Source organism: Leguminivora glycinivorella, unplaced genomic scaffold (genome assembly GCF_023078275.1).
Source record: "Leguminivora glycinivorella isolate SPB_JAAS2020 unplaced genomic scaffold, LegGlyc_1.1 Scaffold10, whole genome shotgun sequence".
Lineage (NCBI taxonomy): Eukaryota > Metazoa > Arthropoda > Insecta > Lepidoptera > Tortricidae > Leguminivora > Leguminivora glycinivorella.
This window is the reverse complement of record NW_025952835.1, coordinates 452,348-473,467: the sequence shown is the minus strand read 5'-3', so window position 1 is coordinate 473,467 and position 21,120 is coordinate 452,348. Positions and strand designations below refer to the sequence as shown.

General features: G+C 36.6%; 2 protein-coding genes across 2 annotated transcripts; one reads left to right on the top strand and one right to left on the bottom strand.

The window, feature by feature from the left end:
• The first annotated feature begins 1,592 nt into the window (after positions 1-1,592).
• LOC125242183 (N-glycosylase/DNA lyase-like) lies at positions 1,593-7,336 on the top strand. The gene is made up of 6 exons (XM_048150899.1): positions 1,593-1,743; positions 1,819-2,184; positions 3,556-3,667; positions 4,315-4,485; positions 5,926-6,117; positions 7,207-7,336. Exons 1-6 carry the CDS (start codon positions 1,667-1,669, stop codon positions 7,285-7,287), a joined length of 999 nt encoding a protein of 332 aa, XP_048006856.1. The 5' UTR covers positions 1,593-1,666; the 3' UTR covers positions 7,288-7,336.
• LOC125242182 (beta-chimaerin-like) lies at positions 7,335-19,141 on the bottom strand. Its single transcript, XM_048150898.1, has 8 exons — positions 19,015-19,141; positions 18,726-18,927; positions 18,240-18,470; positions 17,575-17,801; positions 15,238-15,489; positions 13,308-13,439; positions 11,612-11,717; positions 7,335-8,720 (listed from the first exon to the last, which is right to left on the bottom strand). The coding sequence occupies exons 1-8, from the start codon at positions 19,046-19,048 to the stop codon at positions 8,552-8,554; spliced, it is 1,353 nt and encodes a 450-aa protein (XP_048006855.1). The 5' UTR covers positions 19,049-19,141; the 3' UTR covers positions 7,335-8,551.
• Between the last annotated feature and the right edge of the window lie 1,979 nt (positions 19,142-21,120).

Here is a 21,120-nt window from a genome sequence, read left to right as displayed (position 1 = left end):
CACAGGCAAATAATAACTTCAGTACAAAATCTGACACGCTCGGCCGCCATACAAATAAATGAACTCGTTTCTTCTATCTAAATCTAATTCTGTGTGCGTGACGATGATGTGTCTGTCAAATGTGGTTGATGCAACTGGCCCTAATCCACGGAAGTATAACTAAAGCATGGAAGCCACGCTAAAATAAGAGCTCGGTGACATGTATCTTACTCAAACCACACTATTACCTTTTTTATATGAGCGAATGAGACAAAATTCCACAACTTCTTTCGTTTTCTCGAAGGTTGTCCCTAAATACTGGTGTCAAAACGGACCTGGGGTCCATTTATTATACGGCAAAATTAAATATACGTTTGTCATTTCACACTCGGTCTCCATCTTTGACAACTGTACATAGTCGTATTATATTGGTTCGAATTTTTAGCGCGACTTCAATGGTCGTCTTGACCAGGGATGTAACGGAGCTCTGCTTCTGCTTCCGTTTCTGCAGAACTTCCGTTTTGTTTTAGACATCCGCTTCTGTTCCGGTTCTGTTATTTTTCAAACGGAAGTTATAGCGGATGTCGGAACCTAGCGCGACGGTGGGACATTAGCGGCGCAACTCAAAGACCAACAGGTTTATACCTGTCATTCGCTCATCTCTCCGCTGCCACGTGTTGCGATACTAAACATTAATCGTTTCATTCCATTGCGCGCCAATATTTGTCCTGTCCACCTAGTTAGTAGCGAGTGAACAACTATTCAGTGGTTGTTTATTAAATACAGTTTACTTCTTTTACAATCACTCCATTTAATTTAAAAATTTAATTGTGTGCTAACAATTATACATATTACGTTTACTGGTTAGTTTTGGATTATATTATACTACCTAACGAGTAAGTTTTCTTTTCGTTTCTAAAACCTTTTACGGCATAATAAAGGTTTAAAAAGATTCTTATGTGATTTTTAGTGAGTAAACAACTAAACATCTTAAAGTTCAAGGTGATTTAAATATTTGGATTGTAATGAATGATATACTTAAGATGGTATACTTACTGATATAATCAGGTTACTTTTCTTTTCGTTTTTAAAACCTAAGTGGCCTGATTTACAAACTGCTGATTACAGGCTGAACAGTAAACACCTAAAAGTTCTAGGTAATTTAATTAGTTTTCGTTTATGTTATACCTATGTGGTATTTTTCTTTTCGTTTTTAACATCTATAAGTTCCGCTTCTGGTTCCGGTTTCGCTTCTGCTTCCGTTAAACTAAATTCAAAACTATATGTATGTTTTCGTTACTTTTATATATATAACGTTTATATTATTTTTAAGGTGAGAACGTAAGTAAGTGCACATTTTATCGATAATTGAATCGACAAAATAACATCCCTAGCTAACACAAAACCAGGGACCACCTACCAAAAAGAGAAATAACTAGCATATATTCATCCTTTTTCAATACATTATCTAAGTCATAAGGAAGTCAAGGATGAGTATATGCATTTTACACGAATTTTTATTAGGGGGGCTTGTCTAAATCTATGTTTGACACAGACAATTACAGTGACATTGACAGTTTAGTTAGACTTCAAACCAACGTGTTTACGCGCGGTTTCAACGCTGTTTATTGTATTTAAATGAAATATTTGAATTTATCAAATAACAATTGAGTAATTGTTAGACAAAATGTCTTGGAACAAAATTATGTGTAAACATCGAGAGGTTCAATTGATCGGAACCCTCAATGGAGGTCAAAGCTTCAGGTAAATAGATGTCAGTTTAAATGTTGTGTATTCTTGTGAATTTATACAATTATATTCTGAATTACCTTATTGTAGATGGACGTATAATCAAGAAAGTGATGAATGGATCGGAGTTTTCTCAAAAACAGTGTGGAAATTGCGTCAAAAAGATGATTGCTTACATTACCAAGTCTTAGGTTCTCTGCATAATAAAACTACAAAAAATAAAACAAAAGAAGTTAAGAACAAAGCAGAGGTAAATGAGAACGGGTTATTTACGAGTTTGTTGGAGAAATATTTTCGCTTGGAGGTAGACTTGGGGAGTTATTACAAGAAGTGGTCAGAGAGTGACGAGCTGTTTAAAACGGCCGGGCAGCAGTTCTACGGCACTAGGATGTTGGCGCAGGAGCCCGTGGAGAACCTGTTTTCGTTTATTTGCAGCCAGAATAATCACATATCAAGGTTTGTTCAATTTCACATGTGGTATTTCAAAGTTTTCAATGTTTTTATTTAATTTATGTTAGTAAAATTGTAAGTTGTAGCAAAGACATATGTAACTCCGTATAGACAGATAAAGTCGTAAAGAAAAAAACGTACCTCAGTACCATACAGGAAAAGGTACGGTGGCCTAGATGGCTTTACACCTTCGGGGGACGCTCGGCTAGATAAAAAAAAACTTTGCTGCTCTAATATTAATATTTGACATTTTAACACATATCAAGCTAGGAATATGGTCGAAATTGTCAAAACTGAGGTTCAAAAGTTTTAAGCCTGTCTCAAGAGATAGCAGTCTATGCACTGTGGTTACACATTTTACTTCGACAGTAACTATATAATACTCAATCCTCTTTGATTGTAGTAAATTTTGTTAATCTTTTATGTGACCTTTCACATCACAGTGCAGGTTAGGCTATGCCATCTTATGGAACACTTTGCAAAACTAAGCAAATCACCCGGGCCGGATTATGGGTAGAGCGGGTGGAGCAGCCGCTCTAGGCGCCTAATGGTAACACCAAAAGCGTAAATGAAGAGAAGTCCTGATAAAAAAAAAATACATTGCTTGGTCGCGCACAGTACCAAATGGGCAAGAGGGGTCAGGAATGAATGAAAATTTTTCGCACTCCCTACGCTCTCCATTTTTAGGGTTCCGTAGTCAACTAGGAACCCTTATAGTTTCGCCATGTCTGTCTGTCCGTCCGTCCGTCCGTCCGTCCGTCCGTCCGTCCGTCCGTCCGTCCGTCCGTCCGTCCGTCCGTCCGTCCGTCCGTCCGTCCGTCCGCGGATAATCTCAGTAACTGTTAGCACTAGAAAGCTGAAATTTGGTACCAATATGTATATCAATCACGCCAACAAAGTGCAAAAATAAAAAATAAAAAAAAATGTTTTATTAGGGTACTCCCCCTACATGTAAAGTGGGGGCTGAATTTTTTTTTCATTCCAACCCTAACATGTGATATATTGTTGGATAGGTATTTAAAAATCAATGAGGGTTTGCTAAGATGGTTTTTTGATATTATTTATATTTTCGGAAATAATCGCTCCTAAAGGAAAAAAAAGTGTGTCCCCCCCCCTCTAACTTTTGAACCATATGTTTAAAAAATATGAAAAAAATCACAAAAGTAGAACTTTATAAAGACTTTCTAGGAAAATTGTTTTGAACTTGATAGGTTCAGTAGTTTTTGAGAAAAATACGGAAAACTACGGAACCCTACACTGAGCGTGGCCCGACACGCTCTTGGCCGGTTTTTAAATCCACAACACAGCTTTTGGTTAATTACTGTGGAAAGACGAATTTTCCCACACTAGATAAACATTAGTTTCATGGTATTTCAGGATATCAAGTATGGTGGAGAAATTATGTTCTAACTATGGAGAAGAAATCTGCAGCCATGAGGGCACAACTTACTATGCTTTTCCTGAAGTTGAAAAACTGTGTGAGCCAAAGGTAAGTTATGGCTATATGATAATACATCTAAGATCTTCAACTGCTCTGAAATTCTTTATTCTTTGTCTGGTGAGGGCATGATGTTCGAACATTAAAATTGGGAAGTGTTTAAGTTCTCACTCATAATTTTTAAAGTCGTCTTACAGGTCAACCTTGCATAGGGTCCTCATAGAGGGTTTCATAGCTCAATCTTATAGATAGCAAGAACATAGAACGCTCCCACTTCTAGAGCTCTCTCACTGTTTAATGAGTTTTTAAATTTTAATCATGATGCTGATATATACTACGACAGAATCGGAGTCTTCGTTGGAAAATTCCTAAACTTTATAAATGTTTTTTTTTCCACTTAGGTTTAAGTTTGACATCTTCAATTATTTTATTTATTTGTAACGACCTCTGATATTTTTCTGATGTTTTGTTTGAACCTTGTAATGTACTAGTTATGATTGTATAAAATGATATTTTGTATCTACCGCATAAGCGCCTTGGCACCCTAGCTGTAAGTTTATGCATGAGTGAATAAATAATTGAAATTGAAATATCACGGCCTCTGTACTCTGTAGGACTCTGTGTAATATATTGTTTTATTATTCAAGTTGGAATAGTTCCTAATATAATAATTATTAGAATTCTTCTTTTAATTACAGGTGGAATCTCAACTACGTGAGCTCGGGTTCGGCTACAGAGCCAAATTTATCCAGAAGTCAGCAGCGCAGATAGTTGAGTGGGGGGGAGAGGAATGGTTCAAGTCGCTCAAGGAGATGAAATACAAGGATGCGAAGGTTGAGCTGATGAAACTGCATGGAATTGGACCTAAGGTATGTGTGTGAAGCTCATATTTGAAAATCTAGATTTTATTTAAAATTAGATATAATAATAATTATAATAATAAGTGTTGCTCTGTTGTCGCACCATGCGTGCGGCCGTTTTGCAGGGCCCACTCAATGAGTTGGCGAGTCACCGCCTGTCTTTTACAATCTTGAGACTAGTTGTCATGGCAGGTGTCCGATAGTCTCCCCCCATAGACCATTATCCAGTCCATCCAACTTGCACAACAATAGCCTATGACCTTAGTTCCCATCGCAACACAAAAGTGCTGCACTGAAATAGTCTTTACACCTGGCGGGGACCATCTCCGGATGTATCATATTGTGCGCTCGGGGATGGTATCCGCCAGGTGTATCCCTTGCCTTTAGATTAAACTGTCTAAAAGGGCCTCTGTGCTGTTGGCTTCGGCCCCACACATGCCTCCCAAAAGTCCGGGACCCCATGGTCCCGAGATATGGTAAGACATAATAATAATTAGTTATAATTAGAGATTTATTATTAGATTTAGATTTTATTTGCCTGTGTGGTGACGGGTTAAGAATTTCACCACCCCCTTTCTTCCCGTGGGTGTCGTACAAGGCGACTATGGGATATGGGTTAAATTGTGGTGTAGGCGAGAGGCTGGCAACCTGTCACTGCAATGTCACAGTTTCGTTTTCTTTCAACCCCTTATTTGCCAAGAGTGGCACTGAAGCTTTAGTAGTTTCATGTGCTCTGCCTACCCCTTTATGGGATACAGGCGTGATTGTATGTATGTATGTATGTAGATTTTATTTTTATTTCAGGGGCGACTAAATGGATAAAAAATTGGCTGTAGATAAATTACCACTATTAAGGGTGCATGAATGTATGTATGTAAGAACTATTAGGGCCATTTTTTTCAAAGTTGTCCACCTCACTTTTCTTGTAAAAAAGAAATCAGAATCGCGAGGTCTTTCGATCCTAATAGGAGAAAAAATATGTCCCAAGACTTCCATAGATTTTTCAAACCGGTAACGGAATCGTTACCGCCATACAAAATGTATGAAAAATGGTAGCGGAATAGGAATAAAACCTTGGGACACTTTGGTTCTCCTATTAGGATTGAAAGAGCTCGCGATTCTGAGTGGAAAGCCAAGCCATATTAAAAATTTCATTTCTGTCTCTTATTCTTTGGTGTATCATATTATTTTAGGAAGTGAAGAAAATAAAGAATAGAAAGTTGATTTGTTTACTTTTGGCATTTCCACTGGAATTCTCTTCTTTTTTTAAATCTTTTTAATGCCTAAATAACTCACGTCCTCACGACACAGGCTTGACCTAGTGTGAAGACTACTGTTAAACTAAGTAATATATTGTAATGTATGTACCCAAACCCACTTATGTAAATCTTGCTTGCTCCATTTGTCAATAAAGAAATTTTGTATTTTTTTTTGTAAAAATGTTTCCAGGTAGCCGATTGTATCTGCCTAATGTCCCTCCATCACCTCGAAGCCTTGCCAGTAGACACTCACGTGTACCAGATCGCGACGCACTACCTCCCGCACCTACGCGGCCGGAAGTCCGTCACCGACAAGATGTACGCGGAGATTGGCGACCACTTCCGGGAGTTGTACGGAGAGCTGGCCGGCTGGGCGCATACTGTGAGTTTTACTTGTGCTTTTTCTTTTAACGCGAAATTAATATATGTGATAGACAATGATTTTCTGACTCTGGGAAAAATAATAAAAAAAATATTTAACATCGATTTTAATACTAAATCAGTGTTAGAAGTTAAATAGTATATAAGTGTTTTTAGATAAATAAAAAAAAAAAATGTTTAAACTTAAAATAAATAGAAATACTAACTCTGAAAAAATCGGCCTAAATCACATACTAAAAATCGCCATAATCCTGTTTATTCACACTTTTCCGCCATTTCATCTTAATCCTTAAAACCGGCTGGCTCAATATCTACTGATGCTATTAACTTAACTAAACTTGTCTGTACGCAGACAAGTCAGTGTGAGTTGGCCGGCTGGGCGCATACTGTGAATGTTTAATTTTGTAGGTATTTTACCTTTTGTAGGTATTTTACCTTTAAGGCACTGGTTCCACCGCGAGCTAGTAAGCTATGAGCTATCGGCTATAAAAACGAACAAAAGATAATCACTCCCGCGTAAATAAAAGATGTGTCTATTTTGACTTCTTATTCATAAGTCAAAATAGACACATATTTTGGTCCTTCGAACCGGATCCTATGGTATCCTAAAATCTGTTTTGATTAATACAAAAGGTAAACCTTTTAATTTTCTGAAATATGTAATACTGTCAATTCTTCACTCATTGTAGAACTTTGTAACACTGTAGAAACTGCTTGTACTGTGTAGTGATGGTAAATCTTAAATTCGTAGGAGTTCCATGATAAACTCCATTATGTTGAGTTGGTATCTATTCTACATAGGTACCTACCAGAAGGGGATGTATTTCGAAGCGTGCGAAGATAGCTACTACTAGCCAAAATAAAGTGCTACCTTTGAATACTGTTATTGAAGGTTGTCCAATAGTAATATACATAATAAAAGGCAACGGCGTTCACATTGATTATAAAGATACGGTGTATCTAGTTATTTTGATAGCAGAATTAGTTTATTTAATTATGGACTCAGGTACAAAATATATATTTTTTGTTTAATACTTAGGTAATTAAATATTTGAGACAACTTATTTCTACATCTTTTATTTGGTTTCAGGTCCTCTTTTGTGCAGATCTGAAGAAATTTCAACAAAATGGCGACGAAGAGTGTGTCAAACCGAAGAAAAGGAAAAAATAATGATCTGTGATACATTTATAATGAGGACACAAATAAAAACGTTGTAAGGTGATGAATACTTTTATTTAATACTTCAGTTCATTAGTATTGTGATTACATAAATATAAAAAGTATAAAATAATCTAAAAATACATACATTGGTGTATATGTATAGTATAATATTTTATCTTAAAGATTGAATACATAGTCGTAAAAGGGTTAAATGCATTTTTCAATTTACTATTGAAATAGCATAGTGAGATCCAAGATCCAATGGATTTTAAAACTGCCAAATGTACACTACAGATGGCGCCTCTCGATTGAAAACGGAACATAAAGTGGTTTCCTATCTGTTTAATGTCATGTTGCAATATGTATTTGCGTCTCCCATTTAGTTTGATGAGAGAGTGAGACACAATATGTATTTCTTGTCTTTATTACCTACAAAGTGGTACTTTTACGGAATAATTTGTTTATGGTATATTACTAATAAGATTAATAAGTGTAACCTAACTTAACACAACCTGGAATGGTCGAACGAAATCTTTTAAAAAGACCAATAGTGTAATATCACAATTTTAAACAGGAAGATGATGTATCTTAATTTCTATGAGATTATCAACAATATTATGAATTGCACTCATTTCGCCTTTAATTTCCTTTGGTTATAATATTTAGACGTTAATTCAGTTTTATAATACCTTACTTCCTAATTATTTACCTAAGTATGCTTAAAAATAGAACAGTTATAAAACTTATAGACATACCAGTCCTCAGTCATTTAATTAAAATATTATGAATATAACCGGCCAATAGTAACTAACTCGAATAAGATCAAACATGTTTGATCACTAATGAGTCAACCCGCAAACCTTTTTTTTAAACTGTATATGAAGATATTTACGACTTCAACCACATCATCGGCCTGCAAGTCTCTAAACAAACTATTCAAGCCAGAGCGGCAAACACGACCACAACTCTGACAGGTGTAGTGTACCCGTGGCGAAGAGGTATCGCGCTTCAACTAACAGTAACAATTATTATTCACTTGTTTTGATAATAGATGGCAGGGCAAGAGTCGATGAGGACTCGCAGAGCGCGGATCTGGAAGGACAAGTTGGTGACGGCCGGGGGAGTGGCCACCAGTGACGCCATCTTGTTTGTCATTCAACTGTTTTGATAATAGATGGCAGTAGTCGATGAGGGCTTGCAAACCGCGGATCTCGAAGGACAAGTCGGTGACGGCCGGGGGAGTGGCTACTAGTGACGCCATCTTGTTTGCTATTCACTTGTTCTGATAATAGATGGCAGGGCAGTAGTCGATGAGGGCTTGCAGGGCACGAATCTCGAAGGACAAGTCGGTGACGGCCGGTGGCGTCGCTACTAGCGTTGGTGCTAGTACGGTGCTCAGGTTGTGGGAGCCCATCTTGTTCACTTCGGACATTTGGGATACTCTGCAGACATGAATTAACAATTTGTCAGTTATAGAAAAGGTTGAGTTAAAAGGGCTACATTTGTACCTATAACGGGGCAAAGAACACCAAGTTCTGCCACCACCAGAGAGCAGCACAAGCACATATTTTAAGAGCCCGTCACGATGGGTAAAAATTCAGTATCTGTCAAATTACCCCATTTACACACACTAACGCACGTCACACTCACCAACATACTTTTCGCACACTACCGCAATTTACTGGAAGAGGTCAGTGATCTAAGTGAGAGGAACTTAAGACAGGTCTATAGTTTCACTGAAGATCAGTTGTAACGTTAAAATCCCATCAAAACCAAAAAAGGGAAATATGAGCCAAGTTCAATATTATATATGCCTTGGTTGTTGGCGTCAACGACAAAAGCAGTGAGATCTAAACGGGTGCCAAGTTCAATGACAGTCCTCAAAATGTTTTATGACAATTGATGACATAAAATATCATTTCTTATAACTTTTATAATAGAATAGAATAAAATATAATTAATTTATTCGTTAACACACACACAAAATAAACGTTACAATTAATAAGATATAAACAAGAAGGAGATCCAACGAAATGGTCTAATCTTCCGATCAGACCATCCGGTGAAACAATCACGACAGGCACATAATATGTATGTCACAAATATCAATATAAGAGCCAAATTTAAGACGTTTATGTGAAATAGTTTTTGTTGTGAGGACGCCCATAGAGGCTCCAAATAGTTCGTGTAATATTACACACGATGTTGTCTGCCAGTTCGGTTACTTGAACTTGGCTTGACACGCTGCCGCGTGTTTAGATTGCGGACAGTGTCAATTTAGTGTTACCATCTCACACGAATTGACTCCGATTATTTTTCAAAATAAATTTGTGCAAACACCATATAAAATCAAAACAACTCTGGTGTAAAAAACAGTGCTTCGTTTATTCTAATTATAAATGGTTAAACCCTTTTCCGAATGAATTAAAATAATTCACTGTTCCTGATCGGTTTAGCCATTATAACATCCGTTATAAATGCACTGAGACAAAGGTTGAGGTTATGTATGAACAGAGGTTGACAGTCAGTTTACATGTAAAATTGTTGCCATATATAGAATTCTTCATTAAAATAATAATTTTCAAAATTTAGTTAAAGTTGTCTGAATCTAAGGTTACGTGCCCCGTGTGCAAACACCATTTAAAAATTATATTGAACGTAAGAAGGTAAGTCATACAGAACAATTTTGTGATAAGATAATATATTATTACAATTAATAATTTCGCCATTTACGTAAATAATCGTTTATAGAATATAATTATAATGATTAGTTCTGTTAGTTTTTTCATACGCCACACTGAATGTCTCTTCGCGCAAGAGAATGTTACACACACTGACACACTAAATAATGTGACCAGTATAATGAAAATAAAGTCCAACGAGTTAAAATTAATTTTAAAACTCTTTCATTTTAATAAAGTTTAGAAGACAAAAAATACCTATATTTCTTATCATTGTATTAAAGTTACATATATTTTTTTATTTCTCAACAATAATAAGTAGTAAACAACACAAAAAAAAACGATTTTAAACTGAGACTCTTTTAGACGTGACGATATTTATTTACCTTATTAGTTTTGAATACATTCATAGCACTGGCAATCTTTTTGTATCCGTATATGATTTCCAGTGTCAAAAACAAATGTCATTGGAGCAAATTTGGCGACACGTCCGCTCCGAACGAGCCCGATCGGGCGTCTGACTCAATAGAATCTGTTCGCAGTTTTGACGTTTGTATGGAAAATTTACGAAAGTTTATATTCAACATTGATTTTATTCGTTCTCTTTGTAAGGAAAAATATGAAAAGGTAATAATTCTGTAGTCCAGTTATCTAGCTTATAAAATAACATTATTTTAATACTAAAACACGGTCGTACATATTCAAATTTATGAAGATGCCGACAGGGGCCGACCGCATTTTAGTTACAACTTTAAGTAAGTATGTATCTAAAATTGGAAGTGTTTCCTGATTTGTATTACACACTATTTTGCATACACGTACTTAAAGTTTATAATTATCAAGAAAGCCTTTTATTTGCCTAAAAGGTTTTCGAAGTAATTGCCATTTGATTCGAAGTATTTTTAGACAAATATTGATGTCGTTTAACTTCCATTTACTGTATTTTAGTAGCATGATAACACACATGTAAACTACTGAATTTTTAGTTTAGGATATAAGTAATGCGACAGCATCAATTTTAGCAGCCTAAAGTATACAAAATTGAGCTCAGCTCACTCAGACGTGAGCACTATTTGCGGGTTTTCTTAAACTAGCGTCAGGAAAAAAATCATAATTCATTCAGGGAGTAACTTTTCCTTGATGTTAACTACTGATTTTGTAGATAAGAATACGCGCAGTTTAAAACAAGTGCTTTTCTTATCAATAAGTATATACTGAAACTAAAACCGGACGTAGAAAACTACCAATTTTACGATTTTCTACTTTTTGATATTGACGGCCTCTTAAACCAAAGTGACTTTTACTATGCCTTAAACAGTTTTATGAGAAGTATTCTTTATGACATTAATCCATTAAGGTGGAACCTGTTTACAGAGAGCCTAACGCAAAATCCGATAGCTGAAACTTCCTTTACGGGGGGTCATATGAAGTCATATGAATGAGTCAGAGGACGAAGTCACTTTTAATGATTAATTATTAAATATTACTTGTTCCATTTTGTTACTAACATAGAAAATAAGCGACTTAACTAACACATTTCTTGGACCATTTGACGTCTGAATTAAATAAATAAATTAAATATACCTCCTTTTTGAAGCTGGTAGGTAAAACGTGGCCTTCAGAAAAGTATTAATGATTTTTTTAGATCTTACCTGTATAAATGTTGCACTACGTATTGCAGACAGTTGTAGTGAGCTTTCGGTAAAAGGTCTAAGCATTCCCGCAACGTGCCCACTTGGTCTGACGGGGTTTTCATTTCTGGAAATATAAATTATTTGCATTATTAACAATTCTGAATATACTGAATCGATTTAAAAATAAGATCATTCAGTGTTTGTGAAAAAATTGTTAATAAAAGTGCGCACACAAGGATTTTGCTAACTATACATATACATTGTATTTTATACTCACGCGTGGCGCGTGAGTGGTGGCGCGACTTTCGATCCGGAAGTCGCGGGTTTGAACCCCAGCTCGTTTGATATTTGCCAGTCGCTTTTCGGTGAAGGAAAACAGCGTGAGGAAACCGGTCTAATTCCAATAAAGCCTAGTTACCCTTTGGGTTGAAAGGTCAGATGGCAGTCGCTTTCGTATAACTAGTGTCTACGCCAAATCTTGGGATTAGTTGTCAAAGCGGACCCCAGACTACCACTAGCTGTGGCAAATGCTGGGATAACGCAAGGATGATGTCTCACGCGTGGCTTGCACGAACTTCACATAAAGGCCATGCTAGGATAAGCTAAGTGAATCTGCTCCCAGCGAGTTTTATCTTGAATTTTTTTTTATCGATACGTCTTTGTATTAATATCGAGTATGCCAAATTTCAGCTCCCAAAACTTTATAGTTTAGTAATTAAAAAAAAAACGAAAGGACCATGCGTCAAAATGGACCCAGCAGAACCAACAGACATGAGCGTTCGGCTATTAAACAGGTCTTTTAATCTACTTCATTTAATTATATGGGCATAAAGTCGAATTCCATTGCAGAACCGAGATATTCATATTTTAATTCAGAGTGAATACGAACTATGAAAAATCTGTAGCTAGGGTATTTAACATTTTGGAGGGTAGGTAACATACAATATTGTATTAATGAAGGTATTGCCACCGAATATGGCGTGAACTACACACACACACATTTGTGCGGTTACCTATTCTATCTGTTTTTAATATCTTGATGCCATCCCTCATTACTGTTCTTGTTTAACTGGAAGACGCACAATAGGCTCTTGTGCTCACACCATTTCCATTATATGGTACTTGGGGTTAGGTAGGCATATGCCATTTAATCATCCTGCAGGTCATTTGAATGACTTGGTCATTGATGAATAATAAGATAACATTAAATTGCTGTAAATACTGAATATATTAATAAATAAAATAATCACCCAATCAAATATTTTTACACATTTCTGTATCTCTCAAACGCTCGGTTCTGTCATGTCATTTTAACTTTTTTCGCTACGTAAAGGTTGTCTGAAAAAGATCGCTTTTTAGCGATAAGACCGCCTGTTATCTTCCTCTAGTTTAAGTACTTATTGTTTTGTATCGCTTTTATATTATTAGCCTATTGATCGGTAGTCAATCACTAAGAGAAACCCGTTTTTGTAGATCTTATAACCACTGACTAAAATATGAATATCTCGGTTCTGCAACGTAATACAAGTTGGTGCCTATAGAACAAAGTGAAGTATATTTATAGACCTATTTAATGACCTAACTCTCAGCTCTGTTGGTTCTGAGTCCAAGCTCCATACTAAGTTGCCCATGGTCCTTTGAACTTATTTCGATATTTTTTTTCTGGGCAGCCGGTTTTGAATGCTGGGATAACGCAAGGATGATGATGACTCACGCGTGGCTTGCACGAACTTGGGATGCACTTCGTAGGTGATGAGAGGCACGGGCAGCAGCCGAAGGTACAACTTGAGGGTGCCGGCCACCACGTTTATGTTGCTAAACTGGCTCAGGTCGGCTGCTTCACCGTCTAAAAATAATAACGAAAGGTTAATTGCTTTTGTGGCATAAATTAGATACAAGGCCTAGATGCAGGCCACGTTAGAGATGGCGGGGCGAACTCGATGCCTTTGAGACACACTGGTGGAAGACTTCCGAGGATACGTGGAAGAGTAAGAGGGAGGCCTTTGCCCAGCAGTGGGACAATGTGGGCTAATACTAATAATTGCATTTTGGCATTTTCATATATGGCTTCAGTAACAGGTTTTGCGTAATGCCTCTAGCATTTTATAAATGCAGCAGTGTTTGTAAAAAATTGAACTTGCACCAATTGGGAGCTCTGATTGACATGCTTTACACATACATAGGGTGACAGAAAGACAGACCGAGTGGGCCCTGGACTTAGGTAGATTGCCCAAGCAGTAAACTCTTAATTATCATATTTATTAGAAAAAGGGTCAACAACCCGCATATGATATCTATCACCATTGAAAATTCGAAATCATTTTAGCTCCCAGTCGCCTACTGCTTAGCTAGAAATCATCAAATCCACTCACCTTTATCAACAGCCATCTTCAACGCCTCAATCTCATCAGCGAACCCAGACACCCTATAGATCCCCTCGGAGTCCATGCCCCTTCTTCTAGCTTCAATCTCCCTCACACACTTGCGCACGACGAACAGCAACATTCTAAGCTTGATTGTCCACGCAGTAAACTCTTAATTATCATATTTATTAGAAAAACGCCTACTTCTGAGCTAGAACTTACCAAATCAGTCACTTACCTTTATCAAAAGCCATTTTGAACGCCTCAATCTCATCAGCAAACCCAGACACATATATCCCCTGCGAGTCCATGCCCCTAGCCTCTATCTCGCTCACACACTTGCGCACGACCAACGGCAACGTTCTAAGCTTGATTGCCCACGCAGTAAACTCTTAATTATCATATTTATGTGTACTTAACACAGCAAAAAGGAGTATACAAGTTTCTAATGGGTTAGCAACGCGCACGTGTCACTTCTCGAGTTGCAGGCGTCCATAGGTGATGGTGACCGCTTTCCATCAGGCAGACCGTATGCTTGTTTGCCACCGACGTAGTATTAAAATATATATATATATATATATACACCGTGTTTCCGGTATCACTCAAAACCTCAGACACCCCAACTGATTTTTATTTTTTTAAACGTATCTACAATGTTCATTTTTTAATCTGATGATTATTATTTTTTTAAATTGAATTTTTAATTTTCTGTGCAGCTCTACTCGGCTTTTAACTCTACCATCATAAACCTTCAAACTGTTTAATTGTGTATGTTACTGCAACGACATAAGGTTTACCAATAGACAGCTATGTAAAGCACTTTAACCTGTGTCACAGTAAACTTCAAATTGGACAGGTGACGCAGTAAGCAAATTTAAACCTAACATTCAAAATGACAAGGTTGTAATTAGGTACGAGTTCAATTTGTTATGACTTATGATAAACTTTAAAATTAAACTGACGCACGACGTCTATCTCGTAGCGGAAAAAATAATCGTCCAAGTAACCAGCCAGTATTAATACCCTTAAATACTGAAAAAGGTATACAACCTCTAACAATATGATATGCACAATGTTGTATTAGGAATTTGTAGAATGGGCACGTAAACAATAACTAATAATACAAATTAAAACAAAAAATATTACCCCCATCAAGATATAGCTCAATCGATTCTACTCTCGATTCTGAACAAACAGTTTTCAGGTTTTTAGTGTTAAGTGAAACACGGTGTATATATATATAAACGCCTACTTAAGCTAGAAGTCATCGAATCCACTCACCTTTGTCAAAAGCCATTTTCAACGCCTCAATCTCATCAGCGAAGCCCGACACCCTATAGATCCCCTCGGAGTCCATGCCCCTAGCTTCTATCTCGCTCACACACTTGCGCACGACGAAAGGCAACGTGCTAGAGTGCGCGTTGAGCAACGTCGTCAGATCTATGCCGAAGACGCCGCGGATCTTCTTCAAGTCCGGGACACAGTGGTTCGGGACGCGTTCGGAGCATTTTGAATGGGCTATGAAGCCGCAATCTGAAATTTGTAAGGAGTTAATAGTTATTTGTTATACAAGGGGGCAAAGTTGTATTTTAACGCCGAGTGTGGAATTGAAAAACGAGCAAGTGAAAGGATTCTATAGTTGAACCACGAGCGAAGCGAGTGGTTCGAGAATAGAATCCTGAACTTGCGAGTTTTTTAACACACGAGAAGTAAAATACATTTGCACCCGAGTGTAACACAAAACTTTTCCCCTCACTATAGCGAGGAAACTACAACGCAAAAAATGCGTTTATCACTGCTTCCAGTAGTTCCACAGGTGGTAAATCATCTTTATTACTAGATTCACCTACTTTTATCAATTTTAAAACAGTTAATTGTACTTTATTCAAGGTCAAATTACTTTACCCACTAGTGGATAAAATGCGTTTTTACCCGCTGGTATTAAAGGACAAAACGCGTGTTTCCGAGCTAGTGAGGGGAAAAATCCATTGTTGCTATTAGGAACAAAATGGAGAAATCAAATAATTGAGGGCGAGAAATGTACAACCCTATGCACCAATTCATAGTTCAAAATATTGGGTTGGTAAGAAAGTAATGAGCGAATCATAACCAATATTGTAATTTTTATTTAATTTATTATTTTAATCATTTATCAAAAATATAACGGCCTTCGTTATCTACTACTCGTCTCCATCCTTCTGGTAAAGAATGAATAGCATCGGCGAAGAAGTTCTTAGGTTTAGATTAAAAAAACTCAGCTATGTACTGTCGTAGATGGGCTTGATCATCGAACTTTTTTTCATTCAAGGCATTGCTTAGCGATCTGAACAATGCGTAATCCGTAGGTGCCAAGTATGGAGAGTACGGTGGATGAGGTATCACTTTCCAACCTAGCTCCAATAGCTTTAGCCGAGTCACTTTTGCAATGTGTGGGCGAGCATTGTCGTGTAAGAAAAAAACTTTAGCATGCTGTGGACGATTCTGGCAGATTTTTTGGTTTAAATTTTCAAGCTGATTACAGTATACTGATGCGGTAACAGTCATTCCACTTGGTAGGAGTTCCCAGTGAATAATACATTCATGGTATTATCCCACCAAACGGACAGCATAACTTTTTTCGGGTGAGGCTCTGTTTTTGGTGCCTCTATTCCTTTTTCGTTTGGAGCTAGCCACTGACGTTTGCGTGTGTGATTTATATATAAGACCCATTTTTCATCTCCAGTGATGGCAGTGATAAGATGGTCCAACCAGTTGAATGTGCGGCGAAAAGACAGAAGTTGTATGCAGATATCGGCACGGCGGTTTAGTTGATGTCTATCAAGTTCGTGCGGTATCCAAACACTGTATTTGTAGTTTTTTCCCAACTCGTGTAAATGTGTTTCTATGGTGACATGAGAGCAGCCTAACTCGGTAGCAAGAGTACGACTCGTTAGCCTCGGATCTCCTTCAATTAAGGTTTTTAATTTGGCTACATCAATCTTCACCGGTCGACAAGACTAAGGTTGATCTGATAATGAAAAGTCGCCACTACGAAACCGCTGGAACCATCTTTTCGCCGTGGCCTCAGACACAACTTCAGGAGCAACACGCTGACATATATTACGCACTGCTTCGGCGGCTGAATGGCCAGACTAAAATTCATATAGTAAGCAATGCCTTACATGCACTTTTAATTCGTCCATTTTCTTCCTTATATTAGCTCGGCGACAGCTAGTGAATGACTGACGAGAAACTGTGCGACTCGCCCTTTATATACTTTCGACCATAGAAGATTCTAGAACTCTCTCAAAAATTGTATGTGGAATTCAATCGATCGCTCATTACTTTCTTACCAACCCAATAGTATGCAAGGTTTGTCAGGTTATAAGCTTTCTGAGTCTACAAGCAAAATTGGCTTGCAGAATATTTAGAAAAAACTACTAATGAGTAATGACCACGGAATTAGAATTATGTAGAGCAAAGAAAAGACTCTTCATAGTAAATTTCTAGTCCACTGTGGTTGTGAATAGTGGAGTCCATTGAAGGATTGATCTAATTTACTTTGGAATAAACATAATGTCCATTTGATAGCAACATTTGTACTACAGCAAGAACAATTACCAACTAGGAAAGACATACCTTCACATTTTACCCCTTGCGCTGTGAAGCCCCACAGGAAATTTGCACACAGCTCACACCAATTCAGGCCCTTGAATGTGTGAACCTTAAATGTATGGCTTTTAGAGTATTTGCTTTGTAGCAGAGGGTTTTCTTCAAGCGATGGTGTGAGGTCTAACACAAGCTTCTTGTCTAGTTCTAAGGTGCTTGCGTTGTCGGTAGTCGTTATTGGGAGTTGTCTGTTCGCTCTGAAATTAAGATACTTTCGAAACTTAACACTTTCTTGGTCATATCTACATAAAATATGTAAAGAAAGATTTCTAGACTCTAGTTTTGGCTAGTCAGGTTTTAAAAAATTAACTTTACAGTGTTTTATTGGCCTGATATTTCAGTTGTTTCTCCTTAAGATAGACTCAACATAGGTACATAACAAACTTGTCAGATACTCTGATAACTACAAAATCCCCCTTTAATTACATTCATTATTACTCAAGACATATAACACACAATTTAAAATACAATTTTAACATGTAATTTAAAAAAAAACAAAATAATTTGATGTATCTCTTCTTTGAAACCTCATGACTGAGGGTTGTGACAAACATAAGTTATGTCGCTGTATGTTGCAGTGCTCTCCACTCAGGACGATCTTAATTTGATGTATAAATATGTATTGTTGAACTTACTGCTGCTTTCTTTGCAAAGTGGTCAACTTCCGTCGGTTTAATGTAACATACGGGCTCTCTGTATAACTTGCCCGAGAGTTAATCATCTCCAGGATGTGTCGAGCTTTAAGCTCCATGTGCGTTGTTATAAGACCATCTGCAACCAAGTCGTAGATGCAGTCATACCGCTTGTCTTTGAGGTAATGGTGGCCATCGTAATATAGTTTGTAATGGTGGATTTTGTCATTGAACCTGCAAAAGAATGATCACAGTTCACACATAATTAGTACCTTAAATCACTTCTAGTTTAATATATCTATTCATATTTAAATAGTTTTGTTTTTTTCTAAGCAAGTTACATTTGTAACACTATCAATGACTTGTAAAAAAGTCCATGTCATTTATTTTATAATAAGTTAATTTTACTTAAAATAAACTTACAACTTAATATCAAGGAGTATCTAAATTTTATAATTTATTAAAACCAGCTGCAGTACAGCAACTTACCTCCATGTTAAGGTGTAAAAGTCATTGAAATCGTTTCCTCTTCTAATAAGATATGCACCATTCGGCTCATTTTGTAAGCGTAAAGTAGCTTCTTTGTGACCCATAATGCCGTGGTATTCCTTGCCGTAAAACTCAGGCTTATCGGGACGATTCTCACATATTATACGGTGCGGCTTCGGGGCTTCTAATTGAATGCGATAGACTGTGAAAAAAAATATTTACATTATGAGTAATTGTAAAGTTATTCAGCACCTTTCACAAGAGATCGATACGATTACCACAGACTTACGTTCGGGTTTCCAAATGTTTCTGAGATTATCCATGATGAACACTTATTTTTATTACTATTTGAGACTAGTTTCACCGATATTCCTTTTATATCTCAGGGTTTAACGGAAATTTATCGCGGAAATGAGAAAAATAGAAAACGTAAACAAAACTGCTTTTGACAGTTTTGACATTTCGTTTACGGAGATAGCTACTAAAAACTGACCATAACAGACGACCAAACATGTCATACATACTAGATGACATTTGGGAGTTTTTTTTAACTATAGCAACATTCGTTCTGTAGTTCCCCGCCATTTTGAAAATTTACGAAATTTTGAGTGTGAATTATTCTGTAATTTCTGTATGTGGGACTGGCAGGAATTTGTAAGGAATATAAATAATGGTGTTTGATACAGGAATGTATCGTGTGTAGAAATACAATAAATAAAGAAGCGGCATTTGTATTATTTATTTTGTCTCAGCATATTTCATTGGTACATTGTTAAAGATTTATCCATTATAGTGTTTGCCATAATTCATCATTAAATATAATATACAACTCTTTATTTTAAATTATGCACACATGAATGCACGATTAATATACATAATTTATATTATTTCGTATAAATAACCATACACGGTACAAGTCGTGATAAAAGATATGGATACAGATTTATAACAATGTATAAACAAGTGAACAACTTTGAACGGTGTTAGAAATAACGCTAGATATTTATTAATGATAGAAAATGTTCAAATAGTACAGGTTATACATATATTATATTATATAGATATGTAGCGTAGTGCTTAGCTAAAACATCCGCAGGCGCGCATTATGTACAACAACCGAATTATACATACATAGTTATACATTCACGTGGACTAATCAGTTGCAATACATGTTACATACGATTGGTTATTATTAGGAATCGCAAGCTAATTCTGGATTTATATGTTAAAAGGTTTAAACTGGGTATACCGAAGCGATTATTTAAAGGACTTAATATGAATCCCTTGTACGAAGTGAGCAATCTCGAAATAGCCTACTCGAAGCACGCTCCTGGCGGCCAGTCACCGCCAGAGAGCCTTTATAACCACCCGACTTAAGCGTCCGTTCAATTAAAAAAAAGTTTGGCAGCGGCAAGCTAATGGGAAAGGAAATAAACATTATAAGACCGCATGTCGTATTGACACTAACTTTTTTTTACCATGCTTTTAGCACTTTGGTGGGTCGATTGTCAAATGTTATAGTTGAGTTAAACCACCGGTCCTGAGAATATATGTATTCAGGTATTGATCATTTTTCTTTGCCGTGATAAAATGTTGTGCCAAACTTTTTTTCGCTTGCAACAAACACTTCAATCGTTAACCATTTTACAATGTACAGTTAGATTTTAAGTTTAATTGCCAACGCATAATAAACAATTTTATTTAACAATCTAAGATATCGTTACAAAAGTCTTGTTTGCTTACCACAAATTATGATGATGCGGGATAGAAATAAATTATTAATAAGTATTTTCGTTATATTTTCATGAAGACAAAGTTTTAAGGACGAAGTACGAGCTATCTAACCTTCCATTTGTTGATAGTTTAATCCACTTAGGCAAAGTTTTATTTATTGGAATAAATACATTCAAATTCAACAATTTCATAATTCATAACACAAAATTTTCTCGCAAAGACGAACACTGCTAACGCGTAACACTTATTTTGTACGCTGTAGTCTAAAGTGAATGAAAACATTAAGTTCACTAAAACGTTTACAATCTTCTCTAAATCTATAGATCACTGACATTATTCAGCTTTAGATATAAAGCGCTTAACACGCATAACTTCATTCGAGAACTGACGAGAGAGACGCAGCTATACGTTATGAATGGCATAAATAATGCATTTCACTTCTGAGTGTTGGTGCGCCTCTGTGATCAGTTATTAAATAATAAAGTAACGTGTTTATGTGAAGCGATAAAGATAAAACAACTGTGAGCCTACCGTTATATTCCAAGTTTTGAATCTCTTAGGCCCAGTTGCACCAACCACTTAACTCAGGGTTAGTGGGCTGTCATCTGTCAAATTCCATATAAAATGGTTGGTCAACCTTTGGGTTAACCCTCCATTTTCA

Excerpts from the sequence above, each read along its gene's own strand:
- LOC125242183 (XM_048150899.1), top strand. The coding sequence starts at position 1,667 with ATGTCTTGGAACAAAATTATGTGTAAACATCGAGAGGTTCAATTGATC. Across the intron at positions 3,668-4,314 it reads AAAAACTGTGTGAGCCAAAG|GTGGAATCTCAACTACGTGA; the intron begins GTAAGTTATGGC and ends TTTTAATTACAG. Across the intron at positions 6,118-7,206 it reads TGGCCGGCTGGGCGCATACT|GTCCTCTTTTGTGCAGATCT; the intron begins GTGAGTTTTACT and ends ATTTGGTTTCAG.
- LOC125242182 (XM_048150898.1), bottom strand. The coding sequence starts at position 19,048 with ATGGATAATCTCAGAAACATTTGGAAACCCGAAC. Across the intron at positions 13,440-15,237 it reads GAAAATGGCTTTTGACAAAG|ACGGTGAAGCAGCCGACCTG; the intron begins GTGAGTGGATTC and ends TATTATTTTTAG. Across the intron at positions 11,718-13,307 it reads CAAGTTCGTGCAAGCCACGC|AAATGAAAACCCCGTCAGAC; the intron begins GTGAGTCATCAT and ends TTATATTTCCAG.